Source organism: Leopardus geoffroyi, chromosome B4 (assembly GCF_018350155.1).
Source record: "Leopardus geoffroyi isolate Oge1 chromosome B4, O.geoffroyi_Oge1_pat1.0, whole genome shotgun sequence".
In the NCBI taxonomy this organism is placed as follows: Eukaryota; Metazoa; Chordata; class Mammalia; order Carnivora; family Felidae; genus Leopardus; species Leopardus geoffroyi.
Window position 1 is genome coordinate 66,965,276 of NC_059341.1, and position 13,951 is coordinate 66,979,226.

The following is a 13,951-nucleotide window of genomic DNA, read 5'->3' on the forward strand; positions in this document are numbered from 1 at the left end:
TCTCTAGTGTGATTCCACTCAATGAAGATTTCATAACAAAACTTCAGCTTCCCACAGAGGCCACAGAATCCTGAGGACAACCTGCAGGAAGCTGGGTCACTACTTTTTATAAGGTATTCTCCATTACAACCATTCCCACGGCAAGTTCATTTTTCTATTATACACCTTCATATTAAAATCCTAGGTTAAATTGAAAAAAACACAAATAAAAAACAAAAACTCCCATTCCCGAGGGAATAAGAATCCATACTACATTACCAAGACAGGCCCTGTCTGGGTTTTGGGAAATTTCAAGAGTTTAGTCTTTAGTACTATTCAATGTAAATGTTACACTTTTTTTTTTTTTAACTCATTTATTTGGCTCTTTAGTGAATAACATAAAATTTGACTTACTGTTCCCGAATTAGTATATTTTTTCTTTTTTCCTTTCTTTTTGGGATTCACCACCTTGAAAGCAGATAATTACAATGTGTTAGGATTTATACATAACATACATAGGATTTATACAAAATATATAAAAAATGTGTAGTTCATTCAAACTGCTGTCTTCACTGCTGATGCATTTATTCATTTACAAATGCCTTTACTATGATTCCTGTACAGTCCTTAGGCCAAAATTTCTCTAGAAAATTTACTCATGACTGTTTTCTGTAAAAAAAATTTCTTTTTCAGTAATATTCTTCGCAATCACTTTATGCATTGGTTACCCTTATCCATCTGTATCTTCTTGATGCAAGAGAGACCTTTAACATCCTAGGTCCTAAATAATAATAATTATGTATAGCAAAGAAGAGTATATTCAGGAGACGTAAATTTGTTATTAGGTAAAGAACACTAACATGGCAAATCACCTGGCCATGTGCATATATGAGGGCTTTGTTACTCTTTTGCTGTCAGTGGCAGTAATTTCCACCAGACATCCAGGCTCTGTGATGATTGCTAAAGGTCTGGTTGTGGACCTAAGATTTAATTTTTGACCATTTGTTCCATGAGGAAAATATTCTTGCACTCCTATGTTATATAAGACACCAAAGAACATAGGGAATGTGAAGATGAGTAAAATCTGTTGATCTAATAGGATAAAAAAACACATCAGTGCTTTAAGAGAAGATCCTTCAGCACTTCCCAATCCAAAATACACAGGAAACATTTGACAGGTAAAGAAAGTTAAAAGAATTTATGAATAAGTAGTATTTGAACTAAACTTTATCAATTTAACTAAGGCTACAATAAAAAAGGAAAGACACAACATTTGAGAAAGAGGAAAAAGCAATCGGCCCAGGTTGGCTGGAGCAGAGTGCAAATACATGTTATTGAAATGAACCTGAAGGCCTGCAGGTACATGAAGGCTGCAGGAGACACTCCTGTCTGCATGCATGGAGATCCTGAAAGCTCTTTGCAAGCTTAGAGATCCCAAAAGGGCTCTATACATTGCTCCAGCCCCTTCACAGCTGCAGTCCACCAACAGTCCTATGGGTCCAGGGTCCCAGTAAGAAACAATCCTGTCTGCAATTGTCCAGACCTTGAAAGGGCCCAATACTTAGTTTCAGCTCCTTCCAGCTATAGTTTGTGAGCAGTATTGCTGACACAAGGACCCACCAGGGGACACTCACATGTCTGTACCTCAGGAGATCATGAAATATCTTTGTATTTATTAGGCCTCAGCCCCTCTGATCTTGATCAGGAAGCCCACCCAGGGACCTGGTGGGAGACATGCCCATCTGTACCTCCAAAGCCAGGTCTACAGACCAAAGTCTCGGCTATTGGTACCTGAAACAGCCATGGGACTCAGTGGCTGACCTTCTTAGGCATGGTCCACAGCCAGTCCTGCTTAGACACCCATCAGGTGATCAGACATGAGTTCTCAAAAAGTGCTGGCCGGAGCCACACACATCCTCACACTTAGTAATAGGCCAACTGACTGAGGACCCTACTGTATACCCTGAAGAGGAACACTGGTTCAGTGCCAGCCTACTGAATAAAGTACTAGAGCCAGTCTCATCCACCCTTCGATGAGATAGAATCCATGCCCATTCAAGACTCTGATAAAAGCACCCCCAACCATAGATACTAGTGCAGACCTAACAGCTTCAAAAGCGGCTCCAACCCAGCAAGACTGCATTTCTGGAGGTAATCCCATCAGCTCAGGAACTGACAAGAGGTCTTTATCTGCCAAAACCAGTCTAGAAAGCTGTAGGGGGTTTTTAAAAGCTTGGGTTTTGCTGGAGATATAGAAGCCCAAGCATAGGTGGAGAAAACAGGGATCGGTTAAGTACCACCTGTCTTCTATTATTTTCATTGCCTATATGGAGCCTTAATATTCCGTCACTGGAAGACGCAGATAGAAAAACTGATGCTTACCCCATGTTTGCTCTTGCCTGGGAAGTTTGCTCTATAATATCTCATACTCTACTAAGTAAAATACTATACAGTATATAGCACTTAACAAAATACACCAGGGGTGCCTGAGTGGCTCAGTTGGTTAAGCATCCAACTTCAGTTCAGGTTATGATTTCACGGTTTGTGAGTTCAAGCCCCACATTGGGCTCTTTGCTGACAGCTCAGAGCCTGGAGCCTGCTTCAGATTCTGTGTCTCCCTCTCTCTCTGCTCCTTCCCCACTTATGTTCTGTCTCCCTCTCTTAAAAATAAACATTAAAAAAATGTTTTTAAATAAAAAACCATATTTTCATGTGTTAGTCTCCCTTACACACTGAAATTTTTAATCATCTCTGTATCTCTGAAATTTTTAACCATCTTAACAGAGAATGTGGAATATAAAAGCCACGCGATAAACATTTTTACAAGTGAATGAATAAGTGAATGAATAAAATGCTACTGCCATAGAAGAAGGAAAGTGCTCCACTCCTAACTTAAAAGAGGGTACAATTTTAGTGTCAATCTGGCAGGGAGAGTTACGATTATTGACTAATACTAAAATATTCTCCTTTCCTATTGATGTTTGTTAAATAAAAAAAATTATAGAGAATGTACAGGTAGCTTAGCTCAGGTATTAACAGTGCCAAAACACACCATGTGCTCAAAACATATCTGGTAGCTAACTGGCAAGGTAGGTTTAAGGCAGAAACAACTACTGTGCTTGCCTTAATAACCTGGATTTCTTTCATGACTGAATCAAGCTTTGTCATTCCTTTCAGTCTTCAACTAAACAACAGGGAAGTCGCTCAATCTTATAACACCATGTTGACATAATGAAAACGCCTATTTTTCTCTTTTTATTAAAAAAGGTTTGGGGGAGGAGGTTGGTAGGAAGGCAAAACACAAAGGGTGAGGCTTATGAAAAAATGAACTTGCATTCATGTTGAAGTTTTAAAAATAATAAAAAGCTTCATTGGCAAGAATGTTTAAATTTCTCAAAACAGAGTTAAAAGATCATGGAACTTTAAGAGAAATAATATCATTCAGTCCCCAAAACAAGTCTGTTTAATAAGCTTAAAGATTCTTACGTATATTGGTACTTACTTAACCTTTGGCAATTATCCTTTACAAAATTTATACTTTCAGAGCATAAATTTACTTATTACAGAGGAAAATAATAGAATAGAAATCCCCTTACCTCATATACATTGAATTGTGATTGTCCTCTAGAAAGTTCCCTATAGCTTGTTGTAAATTCTCCAATGAAATCATGACTAAAATTAAGGGCAAAATATATAGTATTAGCTTTCATACATTTGCCAATTATACCTTAAAGCTTTTCGCAAACGTATAGTCTAATCATGAAAAAATTACTATGAGCATAATTTAATAACATATTTTAAAAGAGAATCCATACATAACTTCATTGTTCTTTAACCTTGAACTATGTACACTCAAAAATTACATTTTGTTAGTATTCAAATAATATTCAAGTTATCCCAATTTGATTAATATTTATAAAATATTAATTTGAACATTAAGATTTCAAATGGTACTTGTTTTAATAACTCATATCTCAAAGACATTTCATCATCTATACTACCAAAATGATTAATAATTTATTCAAAAAGGATTAAAGCTTAAGACACTCAAAACTTATTATTATTTACATCAATAATCACAAATACAATATACAAAACTCCTAAAACTTAATGACCACGATGTAATAGGACATTATTTTTCAAGGGTATCCCATGTTAACATGGATAATAGTCACCAAATTTCATTTTCAATAATAATGGTTTAAAAGTATACTGTTAATATCAACATGGTTATTCTGAGTTTTTTCATCTTGAAACAATCATCATTGCCTTCTCAGAAAGCAGGCCTTCTACAGGTGTCTTCTCAGTTTAGCTGGGGAGGGATAGGAATTGACTAAGCATACGTGTTAGTTCTCACCATAAAATCTTTGTCAATGTGACTACTGAAGTTTACTTAGCAATATAAAAAACATGTTATGCATTCGGTAGTTTAAAGGGGACTTGTATTCTGCTACCCTATGTAATCTGAACACACACTGCTAAGAAATGCTGGTTTTCAGTGCAGTGGTGAAAGGTAATGCGACAGAGGAAGAAGATAAAGATTACAGGAACTAAAGTGGTAAAACAAACCATAAGGGATGTCACCGTTATTTATATCATAGAATTTAAGCTTGGCCAATTCACTTTGCAAATGCAAGGTGTTCATTATTACCATATGTGTGTGTGTGTGTGTGTGTGTGTGTGTGTGTATATATATATATATATATATATATATATATATATATATATATATCCCAAAACCCAAGGTAGGTTTAATGCTTAGTTGTGAATCACTAAAATCCATCAAACCTCCATAGACCTGATGACCAGTGACAACCAACAAATAAGTTGTTATCTAGCCAACCAAATTACTGATTTCTAAAGATGGCATTTGGAAGAGAAAACTAGCTGCCATTAATTTCAGTAGAGTTTTTGCAATAGGAATTGTTTTATAACATTATTTAAAATACAGCTCATTTAGATTCCAGCCTCTCAGTTCTCCCTTATGTCAAAGATCTTACACATACATGATATTATTCGAAATGGGACATCCCTCTTTATAGATGTACCAAGCTGACCCCTTCTAGATTTGACTTCCAGAAGCATATCTACACACATGAAAATGTGAAAGGAAAGAGGGTTGGAAACAGTGGTAAGTATATTTGTATGTATGAACCCAATCTCCTAGGAATCACTCAATGAAGTTACACAGGGAAAATTATAAAATAGTACTTTAGTGCTACATATTTCTAATAAGTGGAATAATTTTCTTTCACCTTCAGAGGTGGAAGCTCATAACCTTGGTATCTTTCACTGAGACCTTAAAAACTGAGTTATGGAGATTCTGTTTAGAATCTATCCTCCTCCATTGCTGTGCGTGCTTCAAATATCTTAAGAGTCACGGAGATCGAGGCGCCTGGGTGGCTCAGTCGGTTAAGCATCTGACTTCAGCTCAGGTCATGATCTCACAGTTTGTGGGTTCGAACCCCGCATTGGGGTCTGTGCTGATAGTGCAGAGCCTGGAGCCTGCTTCAGATTCTGTGTGTGTGTCTCTCTCTCTGCCCCTCCCCTGCTCATGCTCAGTTTCTCTCTCTCTCAAAAAGTAAATAAACATTAAAAAAAAAAAAAAAAAAAAGAGTTCCAGAGATAAAACATTCTATTAGAGCACTTCAAGCACAATGCTTTGGTATTGGTAACTGTGGCCAAGCCTTATATAACAGAACTTACCACACTAGTGGTGGGAACTTAACATAGAGGGCTTAAAATAAACTCTGGATCACTTAAGCCCATATGGTAGTTTTCTGACTATGGTAATCCTCATTTGGTTAACTGTTTAAATTCAATATGCAGCTATTACTATTAACACTAAATTCCCACCACTCAACACTAATCGAAAACTTGGTAGAGAGAAGCAATATTTACTGATCTCAAGTAAATACAATTAATCAAGTCTCAAGAACATGTAATACCCATTTGGATAAAGTCCAGCAGAATGGCAAATCTGGACCTAATTGCAATAGTCAAGTTTATCATATGGCACACATTGATGCGCCCCTGTTGAAGTCATTATGGAGCTTTCTAAGAAGCATTTCTCTGATATTTGGTTCTGTTTTGTTTTGGTAAATTTGTTACTCTCTACAGAATTGAATGATGAACAATGGGACTCAATGCTATGAATCTGCACTTTTGTGCTTCCATTTGTGTTTCCTAATCTGAAAGCACCCTGTTTATTAATAAATGGAGATTTTCCCCTCTGCATTAGTTGTTAGAGGGTTTACACCCAGATGTATGGCCATTTCTTGCAGGATATGTATGGATGATGTGCTGTCCTATGCAGGCTTTTCAAATTTCTTACCCTAATTTCCCCCTTTGCTTCAATTTCCTCGCCCAGTTTATAGTTCACCATATGTTACTACATGCATTTCTGTAAATTACCTTGGATCCTTTTCAGAGTAAGACAGGACACAAACAAATGGAAGAATGAATAAAATATTTGCTCCTCCCATTCTGAATCTTGTTCAAATTATCATTTTGAATAAAACACTGAATGTGCATGTCATATAAATGCAATGCTATGATGTGTTGTAGAGGAGAAAATGTATTAAGTGAGTCACAAATTGCATTTCAACCTCTAAGACAACATTTCTGTGAGATAAAGAAAACACATTATTGTATCTATTCAGAGCCAGAGAAATGGATGACCAAGAAGTGAGGATTTGTTGAAAGGTTCTCAACATAAAGCATAAAAGCAGGTAGCAGTAAACTTGCCAACCCTAGATATAAGGTCCTTTGTCTCCAGAATACATCCTAAGAATTTGGGTGGATAAGTGGACTCATTCCCAGGTCAATTTCATCATAGATCTCTTGAATACATGGACATTTTTAGTTTCCTTTGTAACTTGTCTTACTTAAAAAATTGTTTAGTACGCCATAGATAAATACTCTGAAGAAAGTATTAAATGTAATTTTCACTGATTTGTAATTATCTTTTCCCCTATCATCAACTATTCCAGATTTTACTGAGATAAAAAGAAAAATTTAATTTGCTTTAACATTTTTATCTGTTCATGATTTTCAATACTGTAATACTGAAACAATTATCACTATACAATAAATCACAACAATTTCCTTGTGATTTAATAATACTGCTTTGCTATTTCCTGTTAATTTAATTGCATCTAAAATAATTATTCTATGTTATGTCTTTGCATTTACAAAATAAAGTCTACCTCAGGGCTCCTTATCTGATTTGTGTCTGTTTACCTCTCTAATTTGTTCTCCCTACTTTTTATAAGGGAGGAAATAAAGAGATTTTTAAAGCAAATTGATTATGACTATATAGCTTAGAATTTGAGGAAATAAAGATTTTTAAAGCAAATTGATTACAACTATATAGCTAGTAGTCTGCCTCTAAAATCCTTGTTTGAGCAAAATGATTAAATTGTTAAATAAAATCTGTATATTACAATTATTTCTGTGCTCCCTTAAGAGTGGAAAAATGGCGATTGTGTCTACTGACATTTACATTTGAAACCTGTAGGACAGTCCCTACCTGACAAATGTGTCTTTCCCACCACCACCCCCCCTCCCATTTTTGGCACCTTCTTTCCCAGCGTCACCTATACTATGGAGGCTAGCTATTATGTCCTCCAAGAAGCCTTTCCTGCTTCATGCCATTCCCTCTTTGCTTTTAAAGAAGTCAATATCTCTCTACCGTCACAAACCTGTATTGTATTGTACCTGCTCTTTACATAGCTCCCCTCTCAGTCTCCGTACTTGAAGGTGAGAAAGGTGATAAACTCATCTCCATGTTTTCAGCATCTACCTCATTGCCTGGTAAATAGGCACTGTTGAAAGTTGGAACTAGATTCGGGTTAATATCACAGTCATGCTGTGATCTTACCTTGCAGGTCATATGAACAGATTTGCCTCAGACTATATTCAGTCTAAAAGACTGGCACAAGTGCCAATCACAGTAACCACCATCACTCTCTCTACGTCCTTAAAACAACTCTGAGAGTAATGAGAACAACTGTTCTTTTCCCCAGAAGTGCACCCACACAATCCCACCAGAGGCAGAGAAAAGAGAAGCAGGCAATATTGCCTTCTGTGGGCATTTCTGGTGATCTTCCTGAAGGCCACCCTGCCTTGGGACAGATAACTGTTACTTTCTTGACTGTCAATAAACTACTTTTGCACATAGTGTATACAAATGGCATGTATGTACCGAATCCATCTCAGCCTTTTCTCTACCACCATGTGGTCTGGAGTGAGTCAACTTCGGGGTCCTTAAGTCTTCACCGAAAAATGGGAGGCAATGCCTACTTACGGTTTTGAAAAGAGACTCAGAAAATTCATTTGATTCTTTTTTTTTCTGTGAAAAGTGTTTAACTCCTCAAAAAAGACACTTCTAAGATACCTTTTCCAATTATTAAGAATATGATTCCAGACACACACATATATATAATTGTAAGAAAGCTTTCATTAAAATAACTTGTGAGGACGTAATAGGCTTATGAACGGATACATGCTGCGTTATAGTCTGGAGTTACACACACCTGTGGCTGGTACTATTCCAATGCGATTCCTTTCCTCTGGAGTACATACACTGTGCCGTGTGCCAGGTGTGTGCTGAAGGACCTCTCACATAAGGATTTGTAAACAAATTGTGTGTTAAAGACAATTTCTCTAGGATGTTGAAAAGATTCCAGCTCAAAAATGGGCATGAGCTTTCCCATGGAAACAACAGCCCCGGATGCTACCGTCTCCTCCACTGGTATTTAAACATACTGCTGTCCCATGTTCCTCTATCTTGTCTAATCTGGTCCAGTCGTAGCAAGCATAACAACATTTTTAAAAATAGCTAGAGATTAAGCAGTCACAGAAGTGAGAGACACTTTTAATTGAAGTGTAGTCATGGTGACCCTAATTAAACTCATAGGTTGCAGACATTCTTACTGGTTAAACCTGTATTTGTAGGAGAGCAGCAGTGTTTTTCTAGAGGTGACTGAAACCAAACCACTAACTCCATGATCACAAGTAAACTATCCCCTCAGATTTGTGATTTCTCACAATCAACACTAAAAGTCATCTTTATAAGTCCAGATATTGTTATCAGCTAAAAGTCATCTTTATGAGTCCAATATTGTTATCAGCTGTCCCTGATTTTGCTAATTTTCTTTGCTTTTCTTCTAGTCAAAGCCTTCAAATTTGACAAGACTTTTCAGCATCTAAGAATGTTTTGGTTTTCTGGGGCTTTTTAAACAAGAGAATACCAGCCCCTACTGATTCTTAAAGGAAATAGTTCTATGTGAAAATTTCAACAAAATCAAATCTTTCTTTTCCCTTGTAACTTCCTCAAATCCTGACAGAGAATTTAGTTTAAAAAAAATCTAGAAATATAACCTTTAAATATTCCCAGATTATGAACTTGTCTATAAATTTGCAGAATTATTATGATTATTAATTGTGCTAGTAAACAAAGATTATAAACATTCTTACAAAAGTAATTTTTTTTATTTGTAAAGTCCTGGTTTATTCCCTCCATAGATTACAATAATACTTCTGGGCATTCAAGAGGAAAACAGGGGTGCCTGGGTGGCTCAGTGGGTTGGGCACTGACTTCGGCTGGGGTCCTGATCTCACAGTTTGTGAGTTTGAGGCCCACATCAGGCTCTGTGCTGACAGCTCAGAGCCTGGAGCCTGCTTTGGATTCTGTGTCTCCCTCTCTATGCCCCTCCCCCGCTCACGCTCTGTCTCTCAAAAATAAATGTAAAAAAACAAAAGTTAAAAAAAAAAGAGGAAAACAGATATAATCATCTCAAATATCAAGAATTCAGCAGGAGAACTAGGCTAATTTTATCAGTCTTATCCATACCAGCTCCTTGATACATTTCTAATACAGACAAAAATTTAAAAAGATATAAATAGCATATATATATATATATATATATATATATATATATATATAATAAATACTATTGTCATTTTAGGTATAAATTCATATAAAATATTACATAGTAATATATGATATTACATCTACATAATTGTACATTTTAATGTATGTATTGTATCTATTATTATTTAATATTTCATTTATTAACTTTATTTTCATTTATTTATTACATCGATACAAAGACTTGGGACAAACAACACGTTTTCAGATAAAGATAATATTTTTGATGTGATTTACATTTATATAGAAAAATGATATATGTCATCATAAAGAAAATGTTCTGTATGATGATTTATCACATTTAAGCTCAAACTGTGTGCCTATATATCTACTCCATTTTTTTAAATACAGGGTATAGACATATTTTCTTATGTATAATATATTTATATGTAAGTATTTTTATAATATATATTTATAAATGTATTATTTAAAGTCCAAGTGTATCTATTAGCTATAATGCAAATTTCAACTACACATAAAATCTAAGTTTTAAAAAAATAATTACCTTTGATTCTTTTCTATTGCCTCTAATAAGCTTAATGCACCAATATATCATCAGGCAAATAAAAATTCGCCTCATTAAACAAAGTGAATTGTATATGGCCAAAAATTCTTAATATACAATCACTTTTACCTACCAATAATTTCACAAATGCAATTTAATCCATTGAAAGGTAGGGTGAAGTTTCTTTAGCTAGCCAGGATCTTTGGATATTTTTTTCTAGGATTATATTAATTAAAAAGTGAACTGAGATAAGGTCGGAAGTTAGATTCTCCAATTTCATCAACTTGTAACTATTTTATGTAATCCATGTCACATACTTTATTCTCTATAATTTCAAAGTGATTGAATTCTAGTTTTTACCTTGAACAGTAATCTCTAGAAAGGAAGGTCTGTGTGATACACTAACTTGTTTTTGAAATTTAAACTATCAGCCAGTGAGTAATATTTTTTCAGCTGAATGAGAATAATAATAGTATTGTTATAATAAGCAGAACAACAACAAAATACCAGGGGGGATCTGAATGGCTCAGTCCATTTAGCAGCCAACTTCAGCTCAGGTCATGACCTCGTGGCTGGTGGGTTGGAGCCCTGTGTCATGCTCTGTGCTGACAGCTCTGAGCCTGGAGCCTACTTCAGATTCTGTGTCTCCCTCTCTCTCTCCCCCTCCCTCTCAAAAATAAACATTAAAAAAATTAAAAAAAAAAAAAAGATCACCCCACTTTGGTGAAATTTCACATTTAGAGGTGACTGACTTAGATCTTATTTGACAGCTCAGAACTTTTGGATTTGCAAGAATTTCACCACTGGAGATTGTGTGCTATTTTTATATTAATACAAAAGTAATAATCATTTATTGCCATTCAAGATTTATAACATTTTCTTTGAATTTCCTACATTATTACCCATTATATTTCTTGAAGTGAAAATTATTTTTTCTTATACTATTTATGGAGAAACAAAGGTTTTAGGCATTTTGAGAGACTTTAATAATTTTATGTGTTTTTGAGGCATGTTACTTTTTAATGGTTTTAACAGTGTGAATATCTTCAAAGTATTAAAATATGGAAATAGAATAACCCACATCATAGAAGTTTTTCCATGTGTGTTAGAAGCTTGAATAAATTAATACATTTTTGAGCCAAATGAGGCTCCAGGAGACTTTGAAGCAAAATTTCAGAATCACTGAGTTCCCAAGAGATACAAATCTAAAACATTAATCAAAGAATTAAAAGTACCCAGTGAATTGGTGTTTGGGTTGCTTAGATAGGATAATACTTATGTGTAAAAGTTCTTCCTTTTAAATAATAAGCTTAATTAAAAACTTGTCCTTAAAATATAGTATAATATCTGGGAATTTTCTAGTGGAAATGAAAGAAATATCTATGCAACCCAGTAAAAATAATGTCTGGCTATAAGTTCTCCCTTTGGGATTTACTGATTTTGCGTAAGTCATTAAGCTTTCTAGTAAAAATTTTTCACCCCTCAAAAGCATAAAATACATTTTCCTATTCACTTCAAAAAAAAAAAATGGTGAGTTGATTAACTTCAGTTGTTCTGAACAGAATAACAGAAGTTTGTTTTGGGTTCTTGGAAGAAAAATATTCTATTAGAATATGGCCATAAAAGCAGCCCTAATATCAATATATGTTAAAGTTAAATTTAGAGGTTAAAATATAAGTTTATAATACATATATTTCATTGGCTTGTTCATTTAGACTATTCTGTAATATATGCAAATGTATTAGCATGTGATCTAAAGTAGAGTTTTTCCACATATTAACTATCCTATTCTACACTTTTAGGAAAAATAACACTAAAGAACTATTTAGATAGCAATGACTTCAGATGGGCACTATGAATGTGTGAAGATCTAAATGTAAGGATAGTTTTCTATAAATCTAAACATTCCAATTGTGAATTCATTTTAAACATAAACGGAAAATGGCACATTAGAAAATTCTTCTCGTTTGTATGTTTATTTTGTTCTATCTATGTACAAAATGACCAACTGTGGCCAAAAATATGTTTATAAGCTTTTATCTCTATTGTGGTGTATAATCATAGAATAGTGCTAGTAAACCAAACAACTGAAGTGCCATAATCTATGAATATTCATATACTTTCATACATTTTTATGTATATATCAATCTGGAAATTTAAAAAATTTTGTTTCTGGAAAAGGTTGCCAATAATTCTGCAACACCCCTTAGCAAAGTATACACAATTGAAATGAATATATGCCACTTGTATTATAACTATATGTATTTAATCAACCTTAAAAATCTAAAACTGCAAATTTTGACAGCCTTACATACATTATATAACAAATACTAATCATAGGAGAAATTGTGATACCAAAAAAATACCTAGCTGTTTTTAAGGACCTTTTATTTCCTAGTCAAAAGATTGTTACTGAGTACTTCCTTTAACTGAACCTCAATGACAAACAATTACACTTAATCTGTTTAAATATACACATAGACATTGCTACAAAAGGCCATATTTCATTCTTTCTCATTGCCACGTAGTATTCCATTGTGTATATAAACCACAATTTCTTTATCCATTCGTCAGTTGATGGACATTTAGGCTCTTTCCATAATGTGGCTATTGTTGAAAGTGCTGCTATAAACATTGGGGTACAAGTGCCCCTATGCATCAGCACTCCTGTATCCCTTGGGTAAATTCCTAGGAGTGCTATTGCTGGGTCATAGGGTAGATCTATTTTTAATTTGTTCAGGAACCTCCGTACTGTTTTCCAGAGCAGCTGTACCAGTTTGCATTCCCACCAACAGTGCAAGAGGGTTCCCGTTTCTCCACATCCTCGCCAGCATCTATAGTCTCCTGATTTGTTCATTTTGGCCACTCCGACTGGTGTGAGGTGATATCTGAGTGTGGTTTTGATTTGTATTTCCCTGATGAGGAGCGACGTTGAGCATCTTTTCATGTGCCTGTTGGCCATCTGGATGTGTTCTTTAGAGAATTCATGTTTTCTCTCCATTCTTCACTGGATTATCTGTTTTTCGGGTATGGAGTTTGGTGAGTTCTTTATAGACTTTGGATACTAGCCCTTTATCCAATATGTCATTTGCACATTATCTTTTCCCATTCTGTTAGTTGTTTCCTTTGCAGTGCAGAAGTTTTTATCTTCATGAGGTCCCAATAGTTCATTTTTCCTTTTAATTCCCTTGCCTTTGGAGATGTCTCAAGTAAGAAATTGCTGTGGCTGAGGTCAGAGAGATTTTTTTTCCTGCTTTCTCCTCTAGGGTTTTGATGGTTTCTTGTCTCACATTCAGGTCCTTTATCCATTTTGAGTTTATTTTTGTGAATGGTGTAAGAAAGTAATATGGCCTTTTGTAGCAACGTGGATGGAACTGGAGAGCGTTATGCTAAGTGAAATAAGTCATACAGAGAAAGACAGGTACCATATGTTTTCACTCTTATGTGGATCCTAAGAAACTTAACAGAAGACAATGGGGGAGGGGAAGGGAAAAAAAAAAGATTAGAGAGGCAGGGAGCCAAAACATAAGAGA

The 13,951-nt window shown here is 35.0% G+C and overlaps 1 protein-coding gene across 2 annotated transcripts in view; it reads right to left on the reverse strand.

Annotated features, from left to right (window-relative positions):
* Positions 1-13,951, reverse strand: part of CPNE8 (copine 8) — a 236,797-nt gene that overhangs the window by 79,207 nt on the left and 143,639 nt on the right. For both annotated transcript variants that reach the window (XM_045467285.1, XM_045467287.1), the window contains exons 11-12: positions 3,576-3,651; positions 394-447 (exon numbers count right to left, since the gene is read on the reverse strand). In XM_045467285.1, the coding sequence (XP_045323241.1) occupies positions 394-447; positions 3,576-3,651 (130 nt within the window). The remainder of the gene's footprint in view (positions 1-393; positions 448-3,575; positions 3,652-13,951) is intronic.